The 24155-nt window shown below is 43.3% G+C and overlaps 1 protein-coding gene across 1 annotated transcript in view; it reads right to left on the bottom strand.

Moving 5' to 3' along the window:
* The window catches only part of LOC143487730 (circularly permutated Ras protein 1-like), a 27867-nt gene extending 11127 nt beyond the window's left edge, over positions 1-16740 (bottom strand). Inside the window, exons 1-9 of the mRNA XM_076986850.1 lie at positions 16605-16740; positions 11808-12050; positions 11170-11349; positions 10926-11006; positions 9964-10037; positions 8050-8214; positions 7593-7682; positions 7217-7368; positions 5974-6055 (exon numbers count right to left, since the gene is read on the bottom strand). Of these exons, the coding sequence (XP_076842965.1) occupies positions 5974-6055; positions 7217-7368; positions 7593-7682; positions 8050-8214; positions 9964-10037; positions 10926-11006; positions 11170-11317 (792 nt within the window). The 5' untranslated portion in view covers positions 11318-11349; positions 11808-12050; positions 16605-16740. The remainder of the gene's footprint in view (positions 1-5973; positions 6056-7216; positions 7369-7592; positions 7683-8049; positions 8215-9963; positions 10038-10925; positions 11007-11169; positions 11350-11807; positions 12051-16604) is intronic.
* Between the last annotated feature and the right edge of the window lie 7415 nt (positions 16741-24155).

Below are 24155 nucleotides of genomic sequence, written 5' to 3'. Positions count from 1 at the left end.
TAGGGCTGCCCACCGTTCTGGGCACGTGTGATCCACAGCCCCCTAGTAATCACTAGTGTGTGTGTGTGTGTTCTGACTGCACAGATGGGTTAAAAGTGGAGGACAAATTTTGATTGGGGTGTAAAAATCACAATTGACAAAATATGGCACATTTCATCTTTCCAAGCTCACCTCCACCTGCTCCCTACTTTCACTACAGATCACAATGTCACCAGCAAACCTCATAGTCCAAGGGGACTCCTGCCTAACCTTGTCCGTCAGTCTGTCCATGACAATTGTGAACAGGAAGGGACTCAGGGCTGATCCTTGATGTTGTCCTACCACAACGTTAAACCCATCTGTCATTCCTACTGCACATCTCACTGCTGCCACACTGTTCTCATACATATCCTGCACTACCCTCACATACTTTTCTGCTACTCCTGACTTCCTCATACAATACCACAGCTCCTGTCTCGGTACTCTATCATAAGCTTTCTCTAAATCAACAAACACACAATGTAACTCCTTCTGTCCTTTCCTATACTTCTCTATTAACACTCTCAAAGCAAACATAGCATCTGTGGTGCACTTAGCTGGCATGACTATAGAAGTCACAAGATCTTAGCATCTCCTGTCAGAGAATCTGTCCACAGTTCACGAGGTAAACTCCAGGAGATTGAAGAGGTTCTGCAACACTACGTTCTGCAGTCTTATAGGAACTCATCTACTTCTCCTGCACACTCAGGTCTGACACACTGGAACCCATGCTCCTAGTTCGTGTTACATTCCAGTTATTTTAAATAGCCGGTGGCATGGTTCTCAGAATCGAAATAAAAATGTAATCGGAAGAAAATGTAGTAGTACCAAACATTGTAACAATCAAAATTTGATGAATAATGTAAGCTACGTTGATCAATCACATCAGGTTTTCAAAGTCTCCCTACTAAACGTACGCTCACGCACAAACAAGTCTTTTATAATAGCTAAATTAATTGAATATTGTCTGGACTTTCTTTTTCTAACAGAGACTTTGCTTGATAGCAATGGAGCAATAGTGCCAAATGAAAATGCCTCTCGAAAATTAACTATTTTAATGTCTCTAGAGTAAATAAGAGAGGTGGTGGTGTTGCATGTTTTTACCATAAAGCATTCCATTGTAAGCAGATCTCATTTGGGGAACCAAGCATTATCTCAGTGCTGGCAGTGCCGTGGCCTTCAAAGACATGATATTGTATTGATGCTGTGGCACCAAAGGTAACTAAAATTATCTCTAGTAAAATTAAGATGACCTGGAGAAACATTCCATCAATTGAAAAATTTAGGCAAGATTGTAGACAGGCTGAGAGATGTTGGTGAAAGTCAAAATTGCAAGAACATTTTGATATTTATAAAACAACATTGCAGAATTACAACAGTGAAGTGAAATCAGCAAGGAAAAACTACTTCTCTACCTTAAACAATTCATCCAATAATAACTCAGCTGTCTTGTTCAGAAGTATAGATCAGATAGTAAACCCCACCTCCTGTGTCTTCCCTGAAACTGTTTCAGTTGAAAAATGAGATGAGTTTGCAATATTTTTAGAGACAAGATTACAAGTATAAGGCAGAACATAGCAACACGCACTAATAGACTATCAACCCTTATATCAGGTACTCAGCCTAACTTTAATATGTCTTATTTCCAAGAAGTTGACATGGTAACACTACTTGATGTGATTTCATCACTAAAATCCTCTACATGTGAACTGGACCATTTACCAACATGCTTTTTCAAGCAGGTTCTGAGCTCATTAGTTAATGAAGTTCTAACGATTGTTAATCAGTCTCTGCAATTGGGAGAATTCCCTAATATTCTTAAAACTGCAGTGGTTAAACCACTATTAAAGAACAGAAATCTTGATTCCAAAATTCTCAATAATTATCAACCTATATCGAACCGTTCCTTTCTTAGCAAAATCATTGAAAAAGTAGTGTCAATCCAGTTTAAAGATTATGTCAAAGTAAATCAGATAAATTACACTTTTCAGTCTGGTTTCAGAGTTCTGCACAGCACTGAAACAGCACTAGTTAAGGTAGTAAATGTCCTGAGATTGAATAAGGATGCAGGCAAACTCTCAGTCCTTTTTCTGCTAGATTTAAGCGCCACTTTTGACACTGTTGATTGTGAAATACTTCCTGATCGACTACAGAGCTGGGTAGGCCTTAGTGTCTTAGTCTTAGACTGGTTTAGATCGTACCTAACTGGGCGTGATTACTATGTTGCATTAGGTACCTCTTCCTCCACACATCAAAAAATATCTTGTGGCGTCCCCCAAGGATCAATTCTTGGGCCGTTACTATTCAACCTATATATGCTTCCGTTACCACATATCATTAACAAGCATGGTATTAGTTATCATCAATATGCAGATGACACTCAACTTTACATTTCTCTAGAACCTAAGGCCCTAAAATCAATTTGCTCACTGTTAGATGATATACAGACATGGATGTCTGACAATTTTCTGCAATTAAATAAAGAGGAGACAGAAGTTCTTGTTCTTGGTAGTGATTCACAAAGGGATGTCCAGACTTATTTAAATCAAATGAATCTGAATGCCAAACAATGTGTTAAGAACCTGGGCGTCACCTTTGATAATGAGCTCAGCTTCAAATCACACATCATGACTACATGAAAGACAGCTCATTTTCACCTTCGAAACATTGCTAAAGTCCGAGATATGCTCTCTCCTGCTGACAGTGAAAAACTTGTCCATGCATTTATCACATCAAGGCTAGATTATTGTAATGCTGTTCTATCTGCTCTTCCAAAGAGCTCTATTTCTGACCTACAGCAAGTTCAGAACGCTGCTGCAAGGGTTCTGACCCGCAGGAGAAAGAGAGATCATATTACACCTGCACTCCACTGACTGCACTGGTTACCTGTCAGCTTTAGAATAGTTTTTAAGGTTTTAGTGATGGTTTTTAAATATCTTCATGGTCTTGCTCCTCTTTACCTCAGTGAAATGATGGTTAGATATGTTCCAGTTAGGTCTTCAAACAATAATCTACCGGTAATTCCTAAAAGCCGATAAAAGATTGGCGAGGGTGCTTTTAGCCACTATGGCCCAAAGCTCTGGAACTCTCTTCCTGAAGAGCTCAGAGGCATTTCATCCCTGCACAGCTTCAAGAAGAATCTCAAAACCTTCCTGTTTAGATCTGCTTTTAGTTAAGTAACTCTATCTCTGTTCCATCTTATTTAATTTATTACATTATGTTGTCTATTATTTTATAATTTGTCACTTTTTGTGAATTTTCACCGCAATTGAAATTTGTCCTCCGCATTTACCCATCTGTGCAGTTAGAACACACACACAAACACACATTAGTGATTACTAGGGGGCTGTGGTGCACACATGCCCAGAGCGGTGGGCAGCCCTAGCCCGGCGCTCGGGGAGCAGTTGGGGTTAGGTGCCTTGATCAAGGGCACCTCAGTCATGGCCTCAGGCCTGGGAATCAAACCCACGACCCTCCGGTCACAAGACCAGTTCCCTACCACAGGACCATGACTGCCCCAATAAAGGACGACACACACCCTGGACACTGCCTCTTCATGGCCTGGTGGTTAGGGAACTGGTCTTATGACTGGAGGGTTGCGGGTTCGATTCCCAGACCTGAGACCATGACTGAGGTGTCCCTGAGCAAGGCCCTTAACCCTCAATTGCTCACTTGTATAAAAATTAGATAAAAAAAAAAGTAAGTCGCTCTGGATAAGGGCGTCTGCCAAATGCCATAAATGTAAATGTCTTTGCTCCACTGCTTTCCTGCCTGTCACTCCAGGACATTATATGCATGGACTACAAGACTGAAAAACAGCTTCTATCACAGAGCTGTTCCACTACTGATATATAATATATATATATATACACAGTTGTGCTCAAAAGTTTACATACCCTGGCAGAATTTTTGCTTTCTTGGCCTTTTCTCAGAGAATATTAATGATAACACACAAACCTTTTTTCCACTCATGGTTAGTAGTTGGGTGAAGCCATTTATTGTCCAACCACTGTGTTTTCTCTTTTTTAATTATAATGACAACCAAACACATCCAAATGACCCTGATCAAAAGTTTACATACCCTGGTGATTTTGGCCTGATAACATGCACAGAAGGTGACACAAATGGGTTTGAATGGCTACTAAAGGTAATATCCTCACCTGTGACCTGTTTGCTTGTAATCAGTGTGTGTGCATAAAAGCTGAGTGAGTTTCTGGGATCCAGACAGACTCTTGCATCTTTCATCCAGCCACTGACGTTTCTGGATTGTGAGTCATGGGGAAAGCAAAAGAATTGTCAATGGATCTACGGGAAAAGGTAGTTGAACTGTATAAAATAGGAAAGGGATACAAAAAGATACCCAAAGAATTGATAATGCCAGTCAGCAGTGTTCAAACTGTGATAAACAAATGGAAAATCAGGGGCTCTGTAAAAACCAAACCACGGTCAGGTAGACCAACAAAAATTTCAGCCACAACTGCCAGGAAAATTGTTCGGGATGCAAAGAAAAACCCACAAATAACATCCGCTGAAATCCAGGACTCTCTGAAAACTAGCGGTGTGGCTGTTTCAAGATGCACAGTAAGGAGGCACCTGAAGAAAAATGGTCTGCATGGTCGAGTGGCCAGAAGAAAGCCATTACTGCGCAAATTCCACAAAGTGTCTCGTCTACAATACGCCAAACAACACAGAGACAAGCCCCAAAACTTCTGGAACTCATTTGGAGTGATGAGACCAAAATTGAACTTTTTGGCCACAACCATAAACGTTACATTTGGAGAGGTGTCAACAAGGCTTATGATGAAAGGAACACCATTCCTACTGTAAAGTATGGAGGTGGATCGCTGATGTTATGGGGATGTGTGAGCTACAAAGGCACAGGAAACTTGGTCAAAGTTCAAGGAAAGATGAATGCAGCACGTTATCAGCAAATACTGGAAGCAAATTTGCATTCATCAGCCCGGAAGCTGCGCATGGGACGCACTTGGACGTTCCAACATGACAACAATCCAAAACACAAGGCCAAGTCGACGTGTCATTGGCTACAGCAGAACAAAGTGAAGGTTCTGGAGTGGCCATCTCAGTCTCCTGACCTCAACATCATTGAGTCACTCTGGGGAGATCTCAAGCATGCAGTTCATGCAAGACAGCCCAGGAATTTACAGGAACTGGAGGCTTTTTGCCAAGAAGAATGGGCAGCGTTGCCATCTGAGAAAATAAAGAGCCTCATCCACAACTACCACAAAAGACTTCAAGCTGTCATTGATGTTAGAGGGGGCAATACACGGTATTAAGAACTGGGGTATGTAAACTTTTGATCAGGGTCATTTGGATGTGTTTGGTTGTCATTATAATTTAAAAACCGAAAACACAGTGGTTGGACAATAAATGGCTTCACCCAACCACTAACCATGAGTGGAAAAAAGGTTTGTGTGTTATCATTAATATTCTCTGAGAAAAGGCCAAGAAAGCAAAAATTCTGCCAGGGTATGTAAACTTTTGAGCACAACTGTATATATATATATATATATATATATATATATATATATATATATATATATATATATTAGGGGTGGGCATAGATAAATTTTTTAATCTAGATTAATCTCACTGAAATCTTGAAATTAATCTAGATTAATTTATATTAAAATGGCTCATATGCGTGCTACCCAAGTAATGACTAAAAGTTGAAGTTGAAAGTCATCATAGTTTGCTTACCCATTTTGACCCAGTTCCCAACCCAACTTTAAGAATAGATTAATGGCGATAATTTTTATATCGCCTAATAAGAGTATCAAATTAACATTTTAAGGAGGGAATATTCTAACTTTGCTAAAGTAATATACAAGTAAAATGATTAATAATCCTTTAATAATTAAGTTGGAGAACAGTGAGGCACTTTAGAAGGGCACTTTAGAAAGAGCTAAAAGTATGAAGTGATCAAACTATTCTGACCTTTGATCCAGGATGCTTGGAGGCCATCATGATAGAAACCAGAGCTGCAGGTCCCAGAGCAATGATGTCACTCTCCTGCAGTCTGTGATTGGATAAAAGAGATATCATTTTTACTTTGACATACAGTACATTGTATCATCTGAATGTTTCACTGTGTTTTGTATCGAGATTATAATTATATTATTCTCTACTGTATTCTACGATACCCAAGTGTGGACTATGATATTCTAATATGGACCATGTTACTCTAGTGTGGACCATGTTACTCTAGTGTGGACTATGATACTCTAGTGCAGGGGCCTCCAACACGTCGCTCGCGAGCTACCAGTAGCTCGCCACCCCTTTCCGAGTAGCTCGCCAAAGGGCCAATGAATTACATATAAATTTGTAAACCTAATTGGTCCCATCGAGAAATCTACTTAAATTTATGTCCAATCAAAATGCACAGTTGTCCCTCCCCTTCTAACACTAAATGATTAATCGCCAATTATACAACAGTTAGTTCACAATCCGACTGGTTGAGAAGTGTTCTAACCCTGCAGATATGTGTGATAACAGCACGGTATTCTCATTCTCTGCATCACTCCGCGGACGCGTTGTCAAGTAGGTAACGGCATGTACATATATTCACGATAACACACTCCCTCTCGTGTTCTATTGCTCAATTAACTGTCAATCAAAAAGTTAGGCTGCCGTCAATATTGAATAAACCAGGGGTCACCCACGTCATGAGTCGCCCGCAGGCTTGTTTTAAAAATAGCTCACTATAGCGCCATGCACCAAAGCGCTGCATTGTTTATGTTTTTGCTACTACTATAGATTGTCTGCGGTTGCTAGCGGTCTTCCCGCTTAGCAATTGGCACTCGCACACGCAACTTTCGTTCGCCAACCCCCCCCCCCGCCCAACAACTTTCGTTCGCCCCCCCACCCCCCCCCCCCCCCTCCCCCCCCAGTAGCCCTCCGCAATAACTGGTATCCAAGAAGTAGCTCCCAGTTCCAAAAAGGTTGGAGACCCCTGCTCTAGTGTGTACTATGTTACTCTGGTGTGGACTATAATACTCTAGTGTGTTTTATGATATGATATGATGATATGTTTGTGTGTGTGTTTGTGAGTATGTGTTTGTGTGTGTGTGTGTGTGTGTGTGTGTGTGTGTGTGTTTGTGTGCAGGTGGGTGTCAGTTATAGCTACCTGTAATGTGTGAGGTTGTAGCCACCTTTAAAGTTTTTGAGGAGTTGTAGCTACCTGTAAATGTCCCTCTGTAGACTGGCTTGAGTGTGACAGAGAGGAGGCGGGGTTGGTAAGCTAAGCCCCACCTCCCTCAGATACGTGCTGTTACTCAGTTCTTGTCCTTCCAGAACTCGGGACGGGATGTCACCGTAACCATGTACTGTTACCTAGCAATATAAACAGCACATTAGACAGTAAAGCACTAAATGTATTACTGAGTTTGTTTCACTTTGGTAAGCATCATAAATGCATAAATGACATTGTAAATGTAATATAATAAGATATTCTAACTAATAATATATGTGTGTGGCTAATGTGTGTGGCTGAAAGTATCTCAGCACTGGTAACAGTAGCTGGTGCCTCCCTGGTCTTGAGGACAGAGGGATCGTACCACATGACTGAAGGTGAGGAGAACCACGCCTATGTCTGGATGTGTCCTGCTCAGACTTTGAACACATTTCAACACAGCATTCTGAACAGACTTCATACACACACACACACACACACACACACACACACACACAGACAGACACACAGACACACACACACAGATATACTAAATAATGATAAATCATTAAAAAGTTACTTAGTTAAATAACAAAGGTATCTGAAAATTCTTAAACTGCACTGGTAAAGAGTAACTGGACTGGTAACTGGTAATTGGACCGTCCGTCCTTCCATGGTTACAGTATCACCAAAAATAATAAAATTTATTCACAACATGAGCTACAAAGGTGCTTCCAATTAAGAATCCAAAGACAAAAGTATTAAAATTTAAATAAAATACATAACAAAATTAATGAAGAGGAACACTTAAGAAAGTGACACACACAAGTACAACCACACACCTGTGTACTGAGAGGTTGTGAAGTACCGATGCAGAATAAAAGTAATCCCCGATCTGGTGAAGGAGCTCTGACATGGGAACTCAACAGAAACAGGCAATCCTCACAACCCACAGGCAGCTGGGGAACATGGGAGTCCCACGGCTGACAAAAATAGCATTCTTTCACCTAAAGACAACAAACAAGGAAACAGTTCAATGATAAACAGTGAACTGCAACATGAGCTGCAAAATGTCCCAACTGGCACACGACCGACCTTCAACGTTGAAATGTGGTTGAAATATAGTTGAAATACTGTCTGTTGTTGTTTCAACGTTGAAACAACGTTGAATCAACGTTTAATGTTAAATGGTTGCGCAAACGTTGAACTATTAACGCTGAATCAACGTAATATCTTCAACCTGCCTTTGTATTACCATTTCAAGTTCAAAAAACACATACAATAAAAAAGTACAAACAACACTTTGGCATTGGCTGAGGGTTTTGAAAGAGGTATTAATTATTATTATTAGTAGTAGTAGTAGTAATAATAATAATATAATTTTAATTTATTTATTAATTCGTCCAAAAACGTCGTCAAAAACAGGCAGGTATTAACCAGGAAGACAACATCAGGCAATGAAACAGTTTGAAATGTTTTGAGGCAGAAACAAAACTTCGCAATGACAAATCAACAGGTTTAAAGAGAGTAGGGCAGGGTAGTCGTGGCCTGGCGGTTGGGAACTGGTCTTGAGACCGGAGGGTCGTGGGTTCGAGTCCCAGACTTGAGGCCATGACTGAGGTTGTGTGGTGGTATTCCAGTAAAATTTTACAGAGAGTAAATGGAGTAAAATTTTACAGAGAGAATAAAAAAATAATAAAATTGTTCCTTTTCATTATGGCATACAGTTGTTTTTTTCCTCTCTCCCATGCAATTTTGAGCATCATGAACGTGAATTTTATGGTTTATTCAAGGTTGAATGTATGACGTTGAAACGACGTTGGCATATCAATGTTGATTCACCTTTCAAAATCGACACAAAATCCAACGTTGATTCAACCATCACATTCGACGTTGATTCAACGTCGATTCAACGTTGAAATGCCTGCTGGGGTGTGTGTGTTTATTTGACTAAGACTGTATTTATTTGATTAAGATTGTGTGTTCATTTTACTAAGACTGTGTGCTTATTTGAGTAAGACTGTGACTCTGATATGGTAGAGCTGAGTGATTATGTGTTTATATTAGATTTTATATGGTATGGTATGGGCATTTGCGTGTATATTTTAAATCCATGAGAATGTTTTGGGCATTAGGGAGGGTGTTTGTGTATTTATGGGAGATCCAGGAGGTTGTTTTGATTGTTAAAATTATGTATGATTGGATGTTTATGGTAGATCCATTAGGGCATTGGGTGTTAAAATGACATCTGTGACAGTGTGCGGGTGTTTATAGTAGATCTTTGAGAGTACTGGAAGTTACATTACATCTAGTGTTTGCCTGTTGTGGTAGAGTGTTTGGGTAGATTCATTTGGGTGTTAGGGTGTTAGTGTTGGTGTTTAGATTCATGAGGGTGTTAGGGTGTTAGTGTTGGTGTTTAGATTCATTTGGGTGTTAGGGTGTTAGTGTTGGTGTTTAGATTCATGAGGGTGTTTGTGTTAGTGTCAGAGGTGTCAATTCCAGGTTCAGAAAGTAAAAGTCCTCACCAGCATTTTGCTCAGGCTTCCTGGATTGTGTTGATTCCACTAATTTTATCTGGATTGCACTAATTAGAAAATCTAGCAAGCTTGAGCAAAATCCTGGTGAGGACTTTTACTTTCTGAACCTGGAATTGACACCTCTGGTTAGTGTTTGGGTAGGTCCATGAGGGTGTTTGTGGTAGAGTGTTTGGGTAGATTCACGAGGGTGTTTGTGGTACAGTTGTCACAGATGTTTACCACATTGTCATAGCAGGACTCCAACACCGAACCACAATGTGAGCAGTGTGTTGGCTCACCCTCCACACACTCACCTACACACACAAAAAATGTGCTCAGTAAACCATTTGCAGATTCTTACAAACATCTTAGCTTTATCAAACATACACTATATTGCCAAAAGTATTCGCTCTCCCATCCAAATGATCGGAATCAGGTGTTCCCATCACTTCTATGTCCACAGGTGTATAAAATTAAGCACCTAGGCATGCAGACATGCAGTTTTTACAGACATTCATGAAAGAATGGGTCGCTCACAGGAGCTCAGTGAATTTCAGTGTGGAACTGTGATATGATGCCACCTGTGCATCAAATACAGTCGTGAAATTTCCTCCTAAATATTCCAGTAAACTGTCACCTGTATTATAAGAAAATGGAAGTGTTTGGGAACGACAGCAACTCAGTCATGAAGTGGTAGGACACGTAAACTGACAGAGTGGGGTCAGCGGATGTTGAAGTGCGTAGTGGTTGACAACTTTCTGCAGAATCAATCACTACAGACATCCAGACTTCATGTGGCCTTCAGATTATCTCAAGAACAGTGCAGAGAGCTTCATGGAATAGGTTTCCATGGTCGAGCAGCTGCATCCAAGCCATACATCACCAAGTACAATGCAAAGCGTCAGATGCAGTGATGTAAAGCACACCGCCACTGAACTCTAGAGCAGTGGAGGTGTGTTCTCTGGAGTGACGAATCATGCTTCTCTGGCAATCTGATGGATGAGTCTGGGTTAGGATTAGGAATGGGATGTCACTTAAGCTCATATGTGAGTCAAGGAAGGTGAGCAAATACTTTTGGTAATATAGTGTATAGACCTAAATATTTAATGGTGACTTCATAAAGGTTATCTTTATATGAGCTTCCATGCTGAAGTGTTCGTGGCTTTATGAGCTTTAGATTCAGATGATTCCAAATCACTCACACTGTTCTTCACTCAGAAGACTTCCCACACGAACCAGGAGCACATTGGGGTTGCCAGGCAACACGTGTTTGTCTTCATCTCCTGTGGAGATGACCCTAATCATCATCATCGTCATCATCATTTTACATTTACTTTTTATGCATTTGGCAGATACGTAATTTTATGGACATATAACCAAACCGTCAAACTGCCTGTCACTGATACATCATTCATTGGTTATGTGTGAGTGTGAATAGTAATGTACCAGGACGTGATTTAAGCTCAGAGGGTCTGTGTGAGCCTTCAGAACCAGGTGTGCTGCTGCCTGCTAGATGATCATGGCAGAATCTGCTGGAGGCAACCAGAGAGGAAGAGGAAGACAGGACAAATTCGTACTCTGGACATCGCTTCATGAAGGAGGGCCGTGGAGGAAGAGCTGGAGCTCCTGCTGCAAAAACATTTATTAATTAAAACATCACTTATAAGCTCCACCCAAACTGATGAAGTCCACACTCACTACTCAGTTCTGCCCAGTCTTACTAAACCCCACCCAGTCGTACTAAGCCCCTCACATATTTACTAAACCCCACCCAGTCGTACTAAGCCCCTCACATATTTACTAAACCCCACCCAGTCGTACTAAGCCCCTCACATATTTACTAAACCCCACCCAGTCGTACTAAGCCCCTCACATATTTACTAAACCCCACCCAGTCGTACTAAGCCCCTCACATATTTACTAAACCCCACCCAGTCGTACTAAGCCCCTCACATATTTACTAAACCCCACCCAGTCGTACTAAGCCCCTCACATATTTACTAAACCCCACCCAGTTGTACTAAGCCCCTCACAGATTTACTAAGCCCCACCCAGACTCATTCATTATCTATGTCCAGACTCACCTGGTTTCTGGGGTATCTTGTGGTTGTTAGGGGGAGCAGCAGGTTTCCTGTTAATCTCACAGCCTTCTGAGACACTACAGGAATAGGTGGTGTCATAAGGCTGTTCTTCTGGTTCAGGGGCTGAACGTTCATGAGTCAGTTGACCATCTGAGGAGGTCTGTGTTCTTCTGACTGTCTCTTCAGGGGGCTGCAGAGTCTTTTTTTGGACAACATGACTCCTCCAAACAGCAGAGGGAGCATTTACTAAAAGAGAAATAAATCACAAACAGAACTTCAAATATACTCTCTCTCTCTCTCTCACACACACACACTCACACAACAACACACACACACACACACACACACACACACACAGACACACACACACTCACACAATAACACACACACACACAATAATAATAATAATAATAGTAATAGATTTTATTTGTAACGCACTTTTCATTTTATAAAATCTCAAAGTGTCACAACAAGGGCAAACCTCAAACACAAAAAAAATAAAACATCAGTCATGGAATATTATGTATATAAAAATAATAAAAATATAGAATATGTCAAGAGCTATATGCCTTTTTAAAAGGATAAGTCTTAAGAAGAGCTTTAAAAGTGTCCTGGCTCTGCACAGACCTAAGTTGGACTGGGAGACAGTTCCAGAGTCGTGGCGCCGCTGAGCAAAAGGCTCGGTCCCCCATAGTTTGAAGCCTAGTGGGGGGCACCTGAAGGAGCATGCTGCCTGATGATCTGAGGGTGCGGATTGATGTTTGGCGGGTGAGAAGTTCTAGTAGGTATGATGGGGCTTGACCAGTAATACATTTGTATGTAAGCACAAGGATTTTGTAGTTTATCCGGGATGAGACAGGAAGCCAGTGCAGTGATTTTAGAATGGGGGTGATGTGTTCATATTTTCTGACCCTCATTAGGATTCTGGCGGCACTGTTTTGAATATATTGTAATGCCTGGATGTCCTTGCCAGAAATCCCATAAAAAAGACTGTTGCAGTAGTCCAGCCTTGAAGAAATAAAAGCATGGACAAGTTTCTCAGCATCTTTGTGAGTCAGAAGTGGACGAAGTTTTGCTATGTTCCGAAGGTGGTGAAAAGAGTTTTTGCGGAGATGTTTTATGTGAGTATTAAAAGTCAGTTGTGGATCAAACTGAACCCCTAGATTAGTGACTGAGGAGGAGAGAGTGATAATCTGACCATCAAAAGTAAACTGGGATATGAGAGAGGAACAAAGTTGGTGAGGAGTACCAACAAGTAGGGCCTCAGTTTTACCACTGTTGAGCCGAAGGAAGTTGCTACTCATCCATGCCTGTATATCCTCAAGACATATGGTAAGTTGTGACAGGGTTGCAGAGGAACTTGTTGCAGTTTTAAAATAATGTTGGGTATTGTCAGCATAGCAATGAAACGACAACCCATGTTTACTGATTATTTGTCCAAGGGGTAACATGTAAATGATAAAAAGAATTGGGCCAAGAACCGACCCCTGTGGGACGCCACATGCGACAGGGAGTTGCCTGGACTTATGACCACCCAGTAGAACATATTCAGTCCTGTCAGCCAGGTAGGACTGGAACCACTGCAATGGAGTTCCAGACAGTCCAATGGTGTTGTAGAGATGATCCAGTAGGATGGAGTGATCCAATGTATCAAAAGCCACCGTTAGGTCTACAAGAATAAGCAGGGATGGTGATCCTGCATCAGCTGTCATTAGTAGATCATTTGGTACCCTAAGAAGGGCGGTTTCTGTGCTGTGTGCTGGACGGAAACCAGACTGGAACTTTTCAAACATGTTGTTTCCGTTGAGATGGTTCTGAAGTTGCGATGCAACTGCCTTCTCTAGGACCTTTAATAAAAAAGGAAGGTTAGAAATAGGCCTGTAGTTTTCAAGCACTTCCGGGTCTAGCGAAGGCTTCTTTAGGGTAGGACGGATGACAGCAGTTTTAAGGGAAGACGAGATGTGGCCAGTCTGCAATGAGAGATTCACAAACTGAGTGATGATCGGACTCACAGTGGGGATGATTAATTTGAGGAGAGCTGTTGGTATGGGGTCCAATATGCAGGTAGATGGTTTCATTTCTTGCAGAATCCCCTCAATGCACCTCTTTGTTACTACATTAAATGATTTAAGGGATGGCCTGCTCTTAGGTGAAAGGCTGGGAAAAGAGGCAGACGGAGGAAGAAGACCAGCCAATGAAGACCGGATATTCTTTATTTTAGATCTAAAAAAATCAATGAAGTTGTTGCATTTCTCTTCAGTGGCTTCAATGGGGGAGGATAGCTGTGGTTTCAAAATGTGACTTATAGTAGAAAAAAGCCACTTTGAGCTTCCACTGTTTTTATTGATTTTATCTGAATAGAATTTACAGTGTGCCTCCTTCAACAATTTCAGATAAGCCCTTTGATGATCATGGAAGGCAATTTTGTGGACAGTAAGCCCAGACTTCCTAAAACGACGTTCCAGGGAACGGCCAGCCATTTTTAATCTGCGGAGTTCTGGTGTGTACCAGGGAGCAGAGCGTTCAAAGCTGACTTCACGTGTCCTAATAGGAGCATGGAGGTCAAAAACATTGCACAGAGATGTATTGTAATGTTCCACCAGTTCATCTGCTGTAGTGAAATCTTGGTGAATAGTTTTTTGAAGATCTGCAGCCATGGAGATGTGATCAATGTGCTTCCAGTTCCGGAAATGTATCTGACGCTTTTGTCTAATATTAGGTAGTCCAAATGCGAAAGCCATAGAGACCACCTTATGGTCAGATACACCCAGATCATAGACCTCTACATTGTTTACAGTAGCAGAGCCAGTAATGACCAGGTCTAAAATGTGGCCCCTGGTGTGTGTGGGAGCATTTACATGCTGCTGGAGACCAAGACAGTCAAGCAGGTCCAGGAATTCAGTTGCAAGATGAGAGGAAGAATTGTCAACATGAATATTTACATCACCAATGATGACAATGTTAGTTGACATGGAACAAAGTGATGTAAGTAGGTCATGTATTTCAGGAAGAAATGAGGAATTAGGAGGTATATTAGGACGGTATATAAGGAGTACAGTCGTAGAGTATGGGTGTTTGCATTTGAAGGCTATACACTCCATAGATGTAAGACCAGACAGAGGCAGGGGAGAAAGTTCCAGTTCGGCCCGATGGATGACTGCCAAACCACCTCCACGACCAGAACTGCGGGCTTTTTCCATATATCTATAACCCTGGGGACAGGCTTCATTTAGCACAGAGTATTCCCCTGATTTGTGCCAAGTTTCAACCAGACACGTAAAATCTAGTCTTTTATCCAAAATATGATCGTGAATGAGAAGAGATTTATTAGTGAGGGATTGCACATTAAATAACTCCATAGTAGCAAAAGAAAGTTCTGGCTTTGCATGCCTCTGTAATCTCTGTAATACAGAGTAATCCACTCCACGTTTTCCACCTCGCCATGAAGTCCTCGGAAAGAGGCGGGCAGAAGGCTGTCAGATAATCCAGGTGCGTCAGTGTCCCGATGACGTCTTTGTGAGTCCGAATGTGGAGCGGTAGACCAGATGGAGGGTATTGTAGCTGCACCATGATGAAGGTAAACAAACTTTTTATGAGAGCTTTTGTGAATATACCGCGGTCAACGCTGAAGTCCAAGCTGTCTTATAAGTGAGAGACAAGGTGGAGGAATCCGCCAGTTTAAATTCAGCAGCTGAGAGACTGAGTACTTAAGCATTTTGCCGGGCGCCGTTTGGAGTTAGTCCGCTACTAAGTGTAGCTAACCAGCCAGCGTTCTTTCTCCTCGGTCAAGTTGACAGACGTGTAGAAGCAATAATCAATAATATCCAGCACCAAACTCTGAGCCGAACATATGACATCCGAAATGCTGTTTCACCAGGCAGCAGGAGCAAAATCCAGGCTAGCAGGCGATGTGCAAAACTGGCAGATCGTGTAACTTAAAACAAACTAATTTAAGATATTATTTAAAAGCTACATACTTTAGTAGTACTAAAACTCAAAGATTATTAATTACTTAAAATTGATCACTGAAATCACTAGATCAAATCGGAGGTGGAGAAGCGGCGAACAAACAGCGCCTGCGTCCTCTCCCCTCTGTGCTCCTCTCCCCTTGTCAATAACAATAACACACACACACACACACACACACACACACACACACACACACACACACACACACACACACACACACACACATTATCTCTCACGCACACATACACAGATTTTCTCTCTCTCTATATATATATATTTATATATACTGTCACGTTGAGGACCCCGGCCCCTCCCTTTTGGGTGTGTGTTTACGTTGTCCACGTCTACTCGTCTGCATCTGTGGATCTGTGTGGTGATGGTTATGTCTTGTGATAATCCGTCTCACCTGTGGCTCGTCTCGTAATCACGCGGGTTTATGTGGTTTGTCTATTTAATGTGCGCTCGCGCAGTGTCCTGTGCTCGCCGTTGTCTAAAGTTTACACGTTGACTGTGTCCGTTTATATGTTCTACGTGCACTATTGCGTAACATCAGTAAAAATAAAAATGTCTTCTGTGTCTCGTCCTTCGCTCCACCCCGAACGTCACATATATATATATATATCTCACACACACTATTTTATCTGACACACACACACACACGTCTGCTACAATTTGCTTCTTCATCTGAATACAGTTCCAAAGTCACAAACAATAAAACTAAATTAAATTCAAATAAATTAATCTAATTCCGTTAAAATATTATAAATGATACATGAATGCAGAAAAATCTGGTGTAATTGCTGAATTATTTAGTGTAAGCGTGAAACTCACCTGTGTTTGTTGTGTTTGTCTCTTTCACATGAAAATTGGTTAGGGTGGGTGGAGATATGTGTGGGGTGTGTTGTTTGGTTAGGGTGGGTGGGGATATGTGTGGGGTGTGGTGTTTGGTTAGGGTGGGTGGGGGTATGTGTGGGGTGTGGTGTTTGGTTAGGGTGGGTGGGGATATGTGTGGGGTGTGGTGTTTGGTTAGGGTGGGGGTGGGTGGCGGGTGAGAGGGGGGTTGGGGTTTGGGTCGGGTGGGGATGACTTGGTGGGTGACGAGGGGTGGTTTTTTGTGTCGGATGTGTGTGGATGTGGGGAGGACAGGGCAATGGTGTTTGGGTGGGGTGTGTGTGGAAGGGGGGAGGACAGGGCCATGGTGTTTGGGTGGGGTGTGTGTGGAAGGGGGGAGGACAGGGCCATGGTGTGTGGGTGGGGTGTGTGTGGAAGGGGGGAGGAGTGCAGAACGTGGTTTGTGCCGTGCAAGAGGAGAAGAGTTCCTTGGAGGAAGAAGAGCTGAGGTGAAACAAATGAAACATATTAATATGATAATTAATATTAATATGATATCACACTACACACACAATAACACACACACACACACACACACACACACACAAAGCAATAAAATCAGGTTATTCTGGTTATACAAAATAACACACACTCACACAATAACACAATCACACACACACACACACAATAACACACTCACACAATCACACAAACTCACACACACACACACACAATAACACACTCACACAATCACACAAACTCTCTCACACACACATATCCATGAGCACAGTGGTGAAACTCATGGTCTCTTCTTACCTGAGCGCTTGAACTGTTTGGGTCCAGAGGAGAGCCCTGTTGCTGGGGAAACATAAACAAAGCCACAGCCAAACTCCATTGGCTGCTGCTCTCGCCTCTGTGGCCAAATGTTAAATATCACCAAACAGATTCTACATAGATTCACAGGAAATAAGAAATAGTTATTGTTAGTGGAAATATTCCCTGTGTGCATAAAGAAGAGTCAATCCAGCATTCTGTCTAACCACACCCCCTCTCTAACTCCACCCCTCTCGAACCCCACCCCCTCTCTAACTCCACCCCTCTCGAACCTCACCCCATCCCCTCTCATACCCCGCACCCCCTGTAACCCCACCCCCTCTCATACCCCGCCCCCCACTGTAACTCCACCCCCCTGCCCAAATTTTTACCACACTGTACTGTACATGTGTGAAGCTGTATGTGAACACTAAGAAGGTTCAGGGGCAGGGGTAAGAGGGCAGGGGTAAGAGGACAGGGGTAAGAGGGCATTGGTAAGGGTGCAGGGGTAAGAGGGCAGGGGTAAGAGGGCAGGGGTAAGAGGACAGGGGTAAGAGGGCAGGGGTAAGAGGACAGGGGTAAGAGGGCAGGGGTAAGTGGACGGGGTAAGAAGGCAGGGGTAAGAGGGCAGGGGTAAGGGGACAGGGGTAAGAGGGCAGGGGTAAGGGGACAGGGGTAAGAGGGCAGGGGTAAGAGGGCAGGGGTAAGTGGACGGGGTAAGAGGGCAGGGGTAAGTGGACGGGGTAAGAGGGCAGGGGTAAGGGAGCAGGGGTAAGTGGACGGGGTAAGAGGATAGGGGTAAGGGGACAGGGGTAAGAGGACAGGGGTAAGGGGACAGGGGTAAGAGGGCAGGGGTAAGAGGGCAGGGGTAAGAGGGCAGGGGTAAGAGGGCAGGGGTAAGTGGACGGGGGTAAGTGGACGGGGTAAGAGGGCAGGGGTAAGGGGACAGGGGTAAGGGGACAGGGGTAAGGGGGCAGGGGTAAGAGGGCAGGGGTAAGAGGACAGGGGTAAGAGGACAGGGGTAAGAGGGCAGGGGTAAGAGGGCAGGGGTAAGTGGACGGGGTAAGAGGGCAGGGGTAAGTGGACGGGGTAAGAGGGCAGGGGTAAGGGAGCAGGGGTAAGAGGACAGGGGTAAGAGGACAGGGGTAAGGGGACAGGGGTAAGAGGGCAGGGGTAAGAGGGCAGGGGTAAGTGGACGGGGGTAAGTGGACGGGGTAAGAGGGCAGGGGTAAGGGGACAGGGGTAAGGGGACAGGGGTAAGGGGACAGGGGTAAGGGGGCAGGGGTAAGGGGGCAGGGGTAAGAGGGCAGGGGTAAGGGGGCAGGGGTAAGAGGACAGGGGTAAGAGGACAGGGGTAAGTGGACGGGGTAAGAGGGCAGGGGTAAGGGAGCAGGGGTAAGAGGACAGGGGTAAGTGGACGGGGTAAGAGGGCAGGGGTAAGAGTGCAGGGGTAAGAGGGCAGGGGTAAGAGGGCAGGGGTAAGAGGGCAGGGGTAAGGGGACAGGGGTAAGAGGGCAGGGGTAAGGGGACAGGGGTAAGAGGGCAGGGGTAAGGGAGCAGGGGTAAGTGGACGGGGGTAAGTGGACGGGGTAAGAGGGCAGGGGTAAGGGGACAGGGGTAAGGGGACAGGGGTAAGGGGGCAGGGGTAAGAGGGCAGGGGTAAGGGGGCAGGGGTAAGAGGACAGGGGTAAGAGGACAGGGGTAAGTGGACGGGGTAAGAGGGCAGGGGTAAGGGAGCAGGGGTAAGAGGACAGGGGTAAGTGGACGGGGTAAGAGGGCAGGGGTAAGAGTGCAGGGGTAAGAGGGCAGGGGTAAGAGGACAGGGGTAAGAGGGCAGGGGTAAGGGGACAGGGGTAAGAGGGCAGGGGTAAGGGAGCAGGGGTAAGTGGACGGGGTAAGAGGGCAGGGGTAAGAGGGCAGGGGTAAGGGGACAGGGGTGAGGGGGCAGGGGTAAGTGGGCAGGGGTAAGAGGACAGGGGTAAGTGGACGGGGTAAGAGGGCAGGGGTAAGGGAGCAGGGGTAAGTGGACGGGGTAAGAGGGCAGGGGTAAGAGGGCAGGGGTAAGAGGGCAGGGGTAAGGGGACAGGGGTAAGGGAGCAGGGGTAAGAGGGCATTGGTAAGGGTGCAGGGGTTAGAGGGCAGGGGTAAGAGGAAGGACAGGTTATGAGAACCTTACACAGGTCTGTCTGATCCACCCAAGCCTAAAACTCTGCTTTTGTGTTTCAGATGCTGTCAAGCAACACTTACATCTGACATCTGATGTCCACAGTTCCAGAGAAGAGGAACCCACTGTCACACTGTGCAGACAAAGACATCTTATATCTCATCACATTCTCTACATATTCACTGCTACATTACACACGGCCACAGCAACACACTACTGTTGTGGAAATGACACAAGACTCATATGTCAGACACTCATGCATCACACGATTCACCTCTTCCATCATTTCTGTTCTAGTGAGATCAAACCCACCACCATTCACGCCAAAATGCAGTGTTTTCTCTGCAGTAACCCCCCTTCTGTGGTGATGAGTAACCCCACCTTTAGGCTGTTCAGGCTGAATGTAAAACTGGACTACTGCACAGTAGCACTAAAATACAAATATCAAAACCACAGCCCAGGAAAAAGATAGCAAGAGATGGAGAAAGAGATACAGAGAGGGTGAGAAAAAGTAAAAACCAAGAAACAGTTTCTCTTCCACCGTCTATATTCACACAAACACCACTTCACCTGAGCAAGCAACAGTAAAACCCAGAGACATACTAAATATAAAATGTCAGTGCGGATTTTGTACTTACAGAGTGTGTGAAGTCCCACAGTATCAAATGTCTCTTCTCAAACCAGAATGTCTCTGCTGTAACCAGAAAAACCTGTACTTCCACATAAATGCCTCTTAATAACAGGACACACACACACACACACACACACACACACACACACACACACACACACACACACACACACATACACACACATGCACACAGCTTCAACATTTACATGAAAGTAAAACAGGAAGTGAGAGTGAGAAAGACTGGATAGAGATTCTATGGAATTGTTTTAGTTTTAAGATGTTGGAAAATGTATTTTGTAGTTTAGGTGACTGATTCTGTAGAACGAGTAGAATAGGTTGGTGATTCAGTAGAATTGGTAAGTGATTTTGGAAGATCAGTAGATGATTCAGTAGAATGTACATGTGATACAGCAGTAAGGGTAATTGCTTCTGTATCAGGTAGCAAACCAATTCACATTCCAGATTAATGTCACGTAGGGCTCCGCCCCCCTCTTAGCTGTCACTCTGGTTTTCTGTTCCTCGTGTCTGTGTTGTCCCTTGCTTGTTTATCCCGCCCAGCTTGTCTGTTGCCCTGCCACACCCGTGTTGTCAGTGTCATCAGCTGTGTCTTGTTAGTTCCATGTACTTATAGTCCCTGTGTTTCCCTAGCCCCTTGTCGGTTATTCGTTCTCTCGTGGTTCATTCTCTCGTGGTTTGTTGCTCGATTGTAAGTCAATGTGTTCTATATTTCCCTGCCTTGTTCGTGTCTTTTAGTATTTATCATGCCTCTGTATCTGTGTAATCTGGATGGCTCACCCGTTACGACCCCTGCCTGTACCAACAACTTCAATTATGGAATTCCCCTTATTAAATCTCGCTCCTCTCAACGTTTGTGTCCGCCTCCATGTTCTGCGTCGCGCAGATTGTTACAATTCATCATATATGACAACTGGGGAGAAAGCTTTGACAGCAGTATATACATGCAGCTGGTGCCCTTTTCTGACAAAACTTCAAGCTAAACTTGAACATTGATGGCAAAAAAGATTTAAGAAGAGTAACTGAGGCTGAAGCAGATGTGGACATGAACAAGAAGATGATTTAGAGATAATGATTTAATAACAAATGATTTAGTGATTGATGATTTAATAACAGATGATTTTTTGATAGATGATTTAGTGATAATGATTTCCAGTAGCGAACCATGACCTAAACCTGGGCCCGCTCAACCCGCCCCCACCCCGAAAAAAAATGTGTCCTTTCCTAATTAACTGCAATAAATAAATAAATAAACTGAGATGACAGTACAGCTTTAGAAACGCAATAAACAATAACATCTGTACTAGATAACTTCTTAAGCAAAATAAGGTTCCAACAATATAAGGTTCACAGCTCCGTGTTCCTCAGAAGCGGAATATGTAAACAACGCGCACGAGGGCATCAAAGGAATGAATCGAAACTAGCTAGCGGTGGTATGCTAACGACAGCTAGCATCGCCACAGCGGGCGGAAATTACAAGTACCTCTCGCTGCAGAATCAAAAGTCCAGGGGGTGGAGCTGGATCTAGATCCAACTCCTCCCACTGTCCATAGTTTCTTTTGGTCGGTCCAGGAGGCGGAGCTGTATCTAATCCAACTCCTCCCACGTGTCGCTTACGTTTTCCGACCAGGAAATATAAATCTAATAAATTCACCCTTAAGACTTTTACCGTTTAAAGATCAAAATGTTCTTTAAATGTTATTTAAATAACACAATACACATTTTTTAAAGTTTACAAGAAAACGTAAAAGTGGACAGGAATAATGATCTGTGATTGCCAACATAATAAAGTACAGTTTCTTAAATATGTACTATTTTTTTACCTTTAATAAAAAGGACGGTTAGGACGGTACACTTCAGGTGTGCAGAATGGACAGTGGTATTTACTACAACATGTAGTGCACTGCACAACTGAAAGCATCTGTCCTTTTTTCAAAACCGTGATAAGCATCTATAGATGGATGGAAAAATATAAATAGCATTATATTAGTTGTTGTGAAGTTTTTCAGTGAACTGGTTAATGAGGATCATGGTTGTTACATGCATGCACTACTGAATAAACCCCCTCGATGTGTCCATGCGGTACCGAACAGCACATTACATGTAACTACAGCAAACACTCATTACTTTAACAGTTTATGTCCAATATGAAGAACACAACATACATAAGTATTTAATAAATCTGTATTCTGTTTAGTTAACCGCTCATCTTCAAACATCAGTTTTTACCGTCACTTACTTAGACACCTAGATTAAACAAACTTAACAGTGGTTGTTTGTGCAAACAGAAACAGTTAGAGTTTGTATGATCACAAAAGGAAACGAGTTACTAGCATTAGCCAGATGAAAACTAAACTGGTTTATTATGAACTAACTTTCACATTTGTGATTGTTCCCAAATGAATGGCAAGTGAGTAAATAAGAATAGCAATTTAGGACGGCAACAGTGATTTGAAATGGCTGATCTGATACAACTCCTGCGTAGTGCAATTACTTCAGACCAATGAAAACACAACGGTGGGAGGAGTTGGATCTAGATCCAGCTCCACCCCCTGGACTTTGCTTCTGCAGCAACGGGTATCTCGGAAATTATCATACAGTTAAGCCCACCCACTAAGAGGGAAGATATGATTGGTCAATTTTACTGTCATTTTTAAAGTACTTGAAAATGCTTGAAATTGTAACTACTTCGTTTCACAACAAATATCTGTCTGACTGAATAGTTCTCTTGTATTACGTTAACAAATACGAGCCTCTTTTAATTCCAGGACAAAACACGAGAGAACGTGAAGACGTTAAGATTGGGCGTTTTGAAAATAAACAACCATTAAATAATGTGATGAAAAGCGAATTATTTCGAATCATTTTGAGTATATGTATAAATATTTAACTTAATTAAGTTTAACGTGCTGGGAAATATTGAAATGGACCTTTAAAGTGACGTACAAGTGCTTGAATTCCACCTTGTAAAGGTGTATGAACCCTGCAAACACGATTGTTCATTGCGCTGAAGCGGGGCACGCACAAAGTTACAAAATTCGAGAAGTGCACGACCTCGCAAATCGACAGCGTGTGAGGCCCTCACGCACGGGCAGTGCCACTGCGATTACATCATTTTTACGCGCAGACCCTCACGCTGCGTCAAATATAAACCAGTCAGCTGGTGGGGGGACGACGACACATGAAACTTTCTTGTCCCGGGCCCCAGCAAGACTGTCAACGGGCCTGGTGGTAGTGTAGGAGTAGTTAATGGGGATTGACAAACCAGAGCCGAGGCCAGGCAGCAGACAAACAGGCTAAACCGACTGTCTGTGAGTTGCAGGGAGACATCACCTACAGTGAGGAAAATAAGTATTTGAACACCCAGTGACTTAGAAATCATGGAGGGGTCAAAATTTTCATCTTAGGTGCATCTGCACTTTATACTCCTCGAGGATAAAGAAACAGTTTTCATAAAACTTGTGGACAAAATGTATTCAATGTTAAACTCAATAACGTTACTACTGAGAATCGTTTTAATGTGAAATTACAACTGCTAAATATAACTAACGAAACAACTAAGCAGAGTAAAGTTGTTTCGTTAGTTGCGGAGTAAAATCCTTTTTATTGAAAATACAACAATATCCAACGGCAAGCGGCGAGAGCTATACACAGGGGCATTGCACACAAAATTGTGCGCCGTGAAGTAAGGTCGGTCCATGGTCACAACGTGAAGGCAGAGTCCGAAAGGTACAGAAGGGTTAGGCTGAGGGAGCGGTCTATGAGGGGAACCGAGGTCAGAACACAGGCAGGCAAAGGAATCAATAGAACGCTCGGTACGCGGCATGAAAACGGAAATACTTTGCAATCAGGAAGCGTTGCTTTTGCCTTTAAGTAGTCGAGGAGGGGCAGGAAGAAACGAGAAACAGGTGCGCGGCTAATGATCTGG

Source organism: Brachyhypopomus gauderio, unplaced genomic scaffold, assembly GCF_052324685.1.
Source record: "Brachyhypopomus gauderio isolate BG-103 unplaced genomic scaffold, BGAUD_0.2 sc49, whole genome shotgun sequence".
NCBI classification, from domain to species: Eukaryota; Metazoa; Chordata; class Actinopteri; order Gymnotiformes; family Hypopomidae; genus Brachyhypopomus; species Brachyhypopomus gauderio.
Note: the sequence above shows the minus strand (reverse complement) of the source record. Positions and strands in the feature narration are given on the sequence as shown.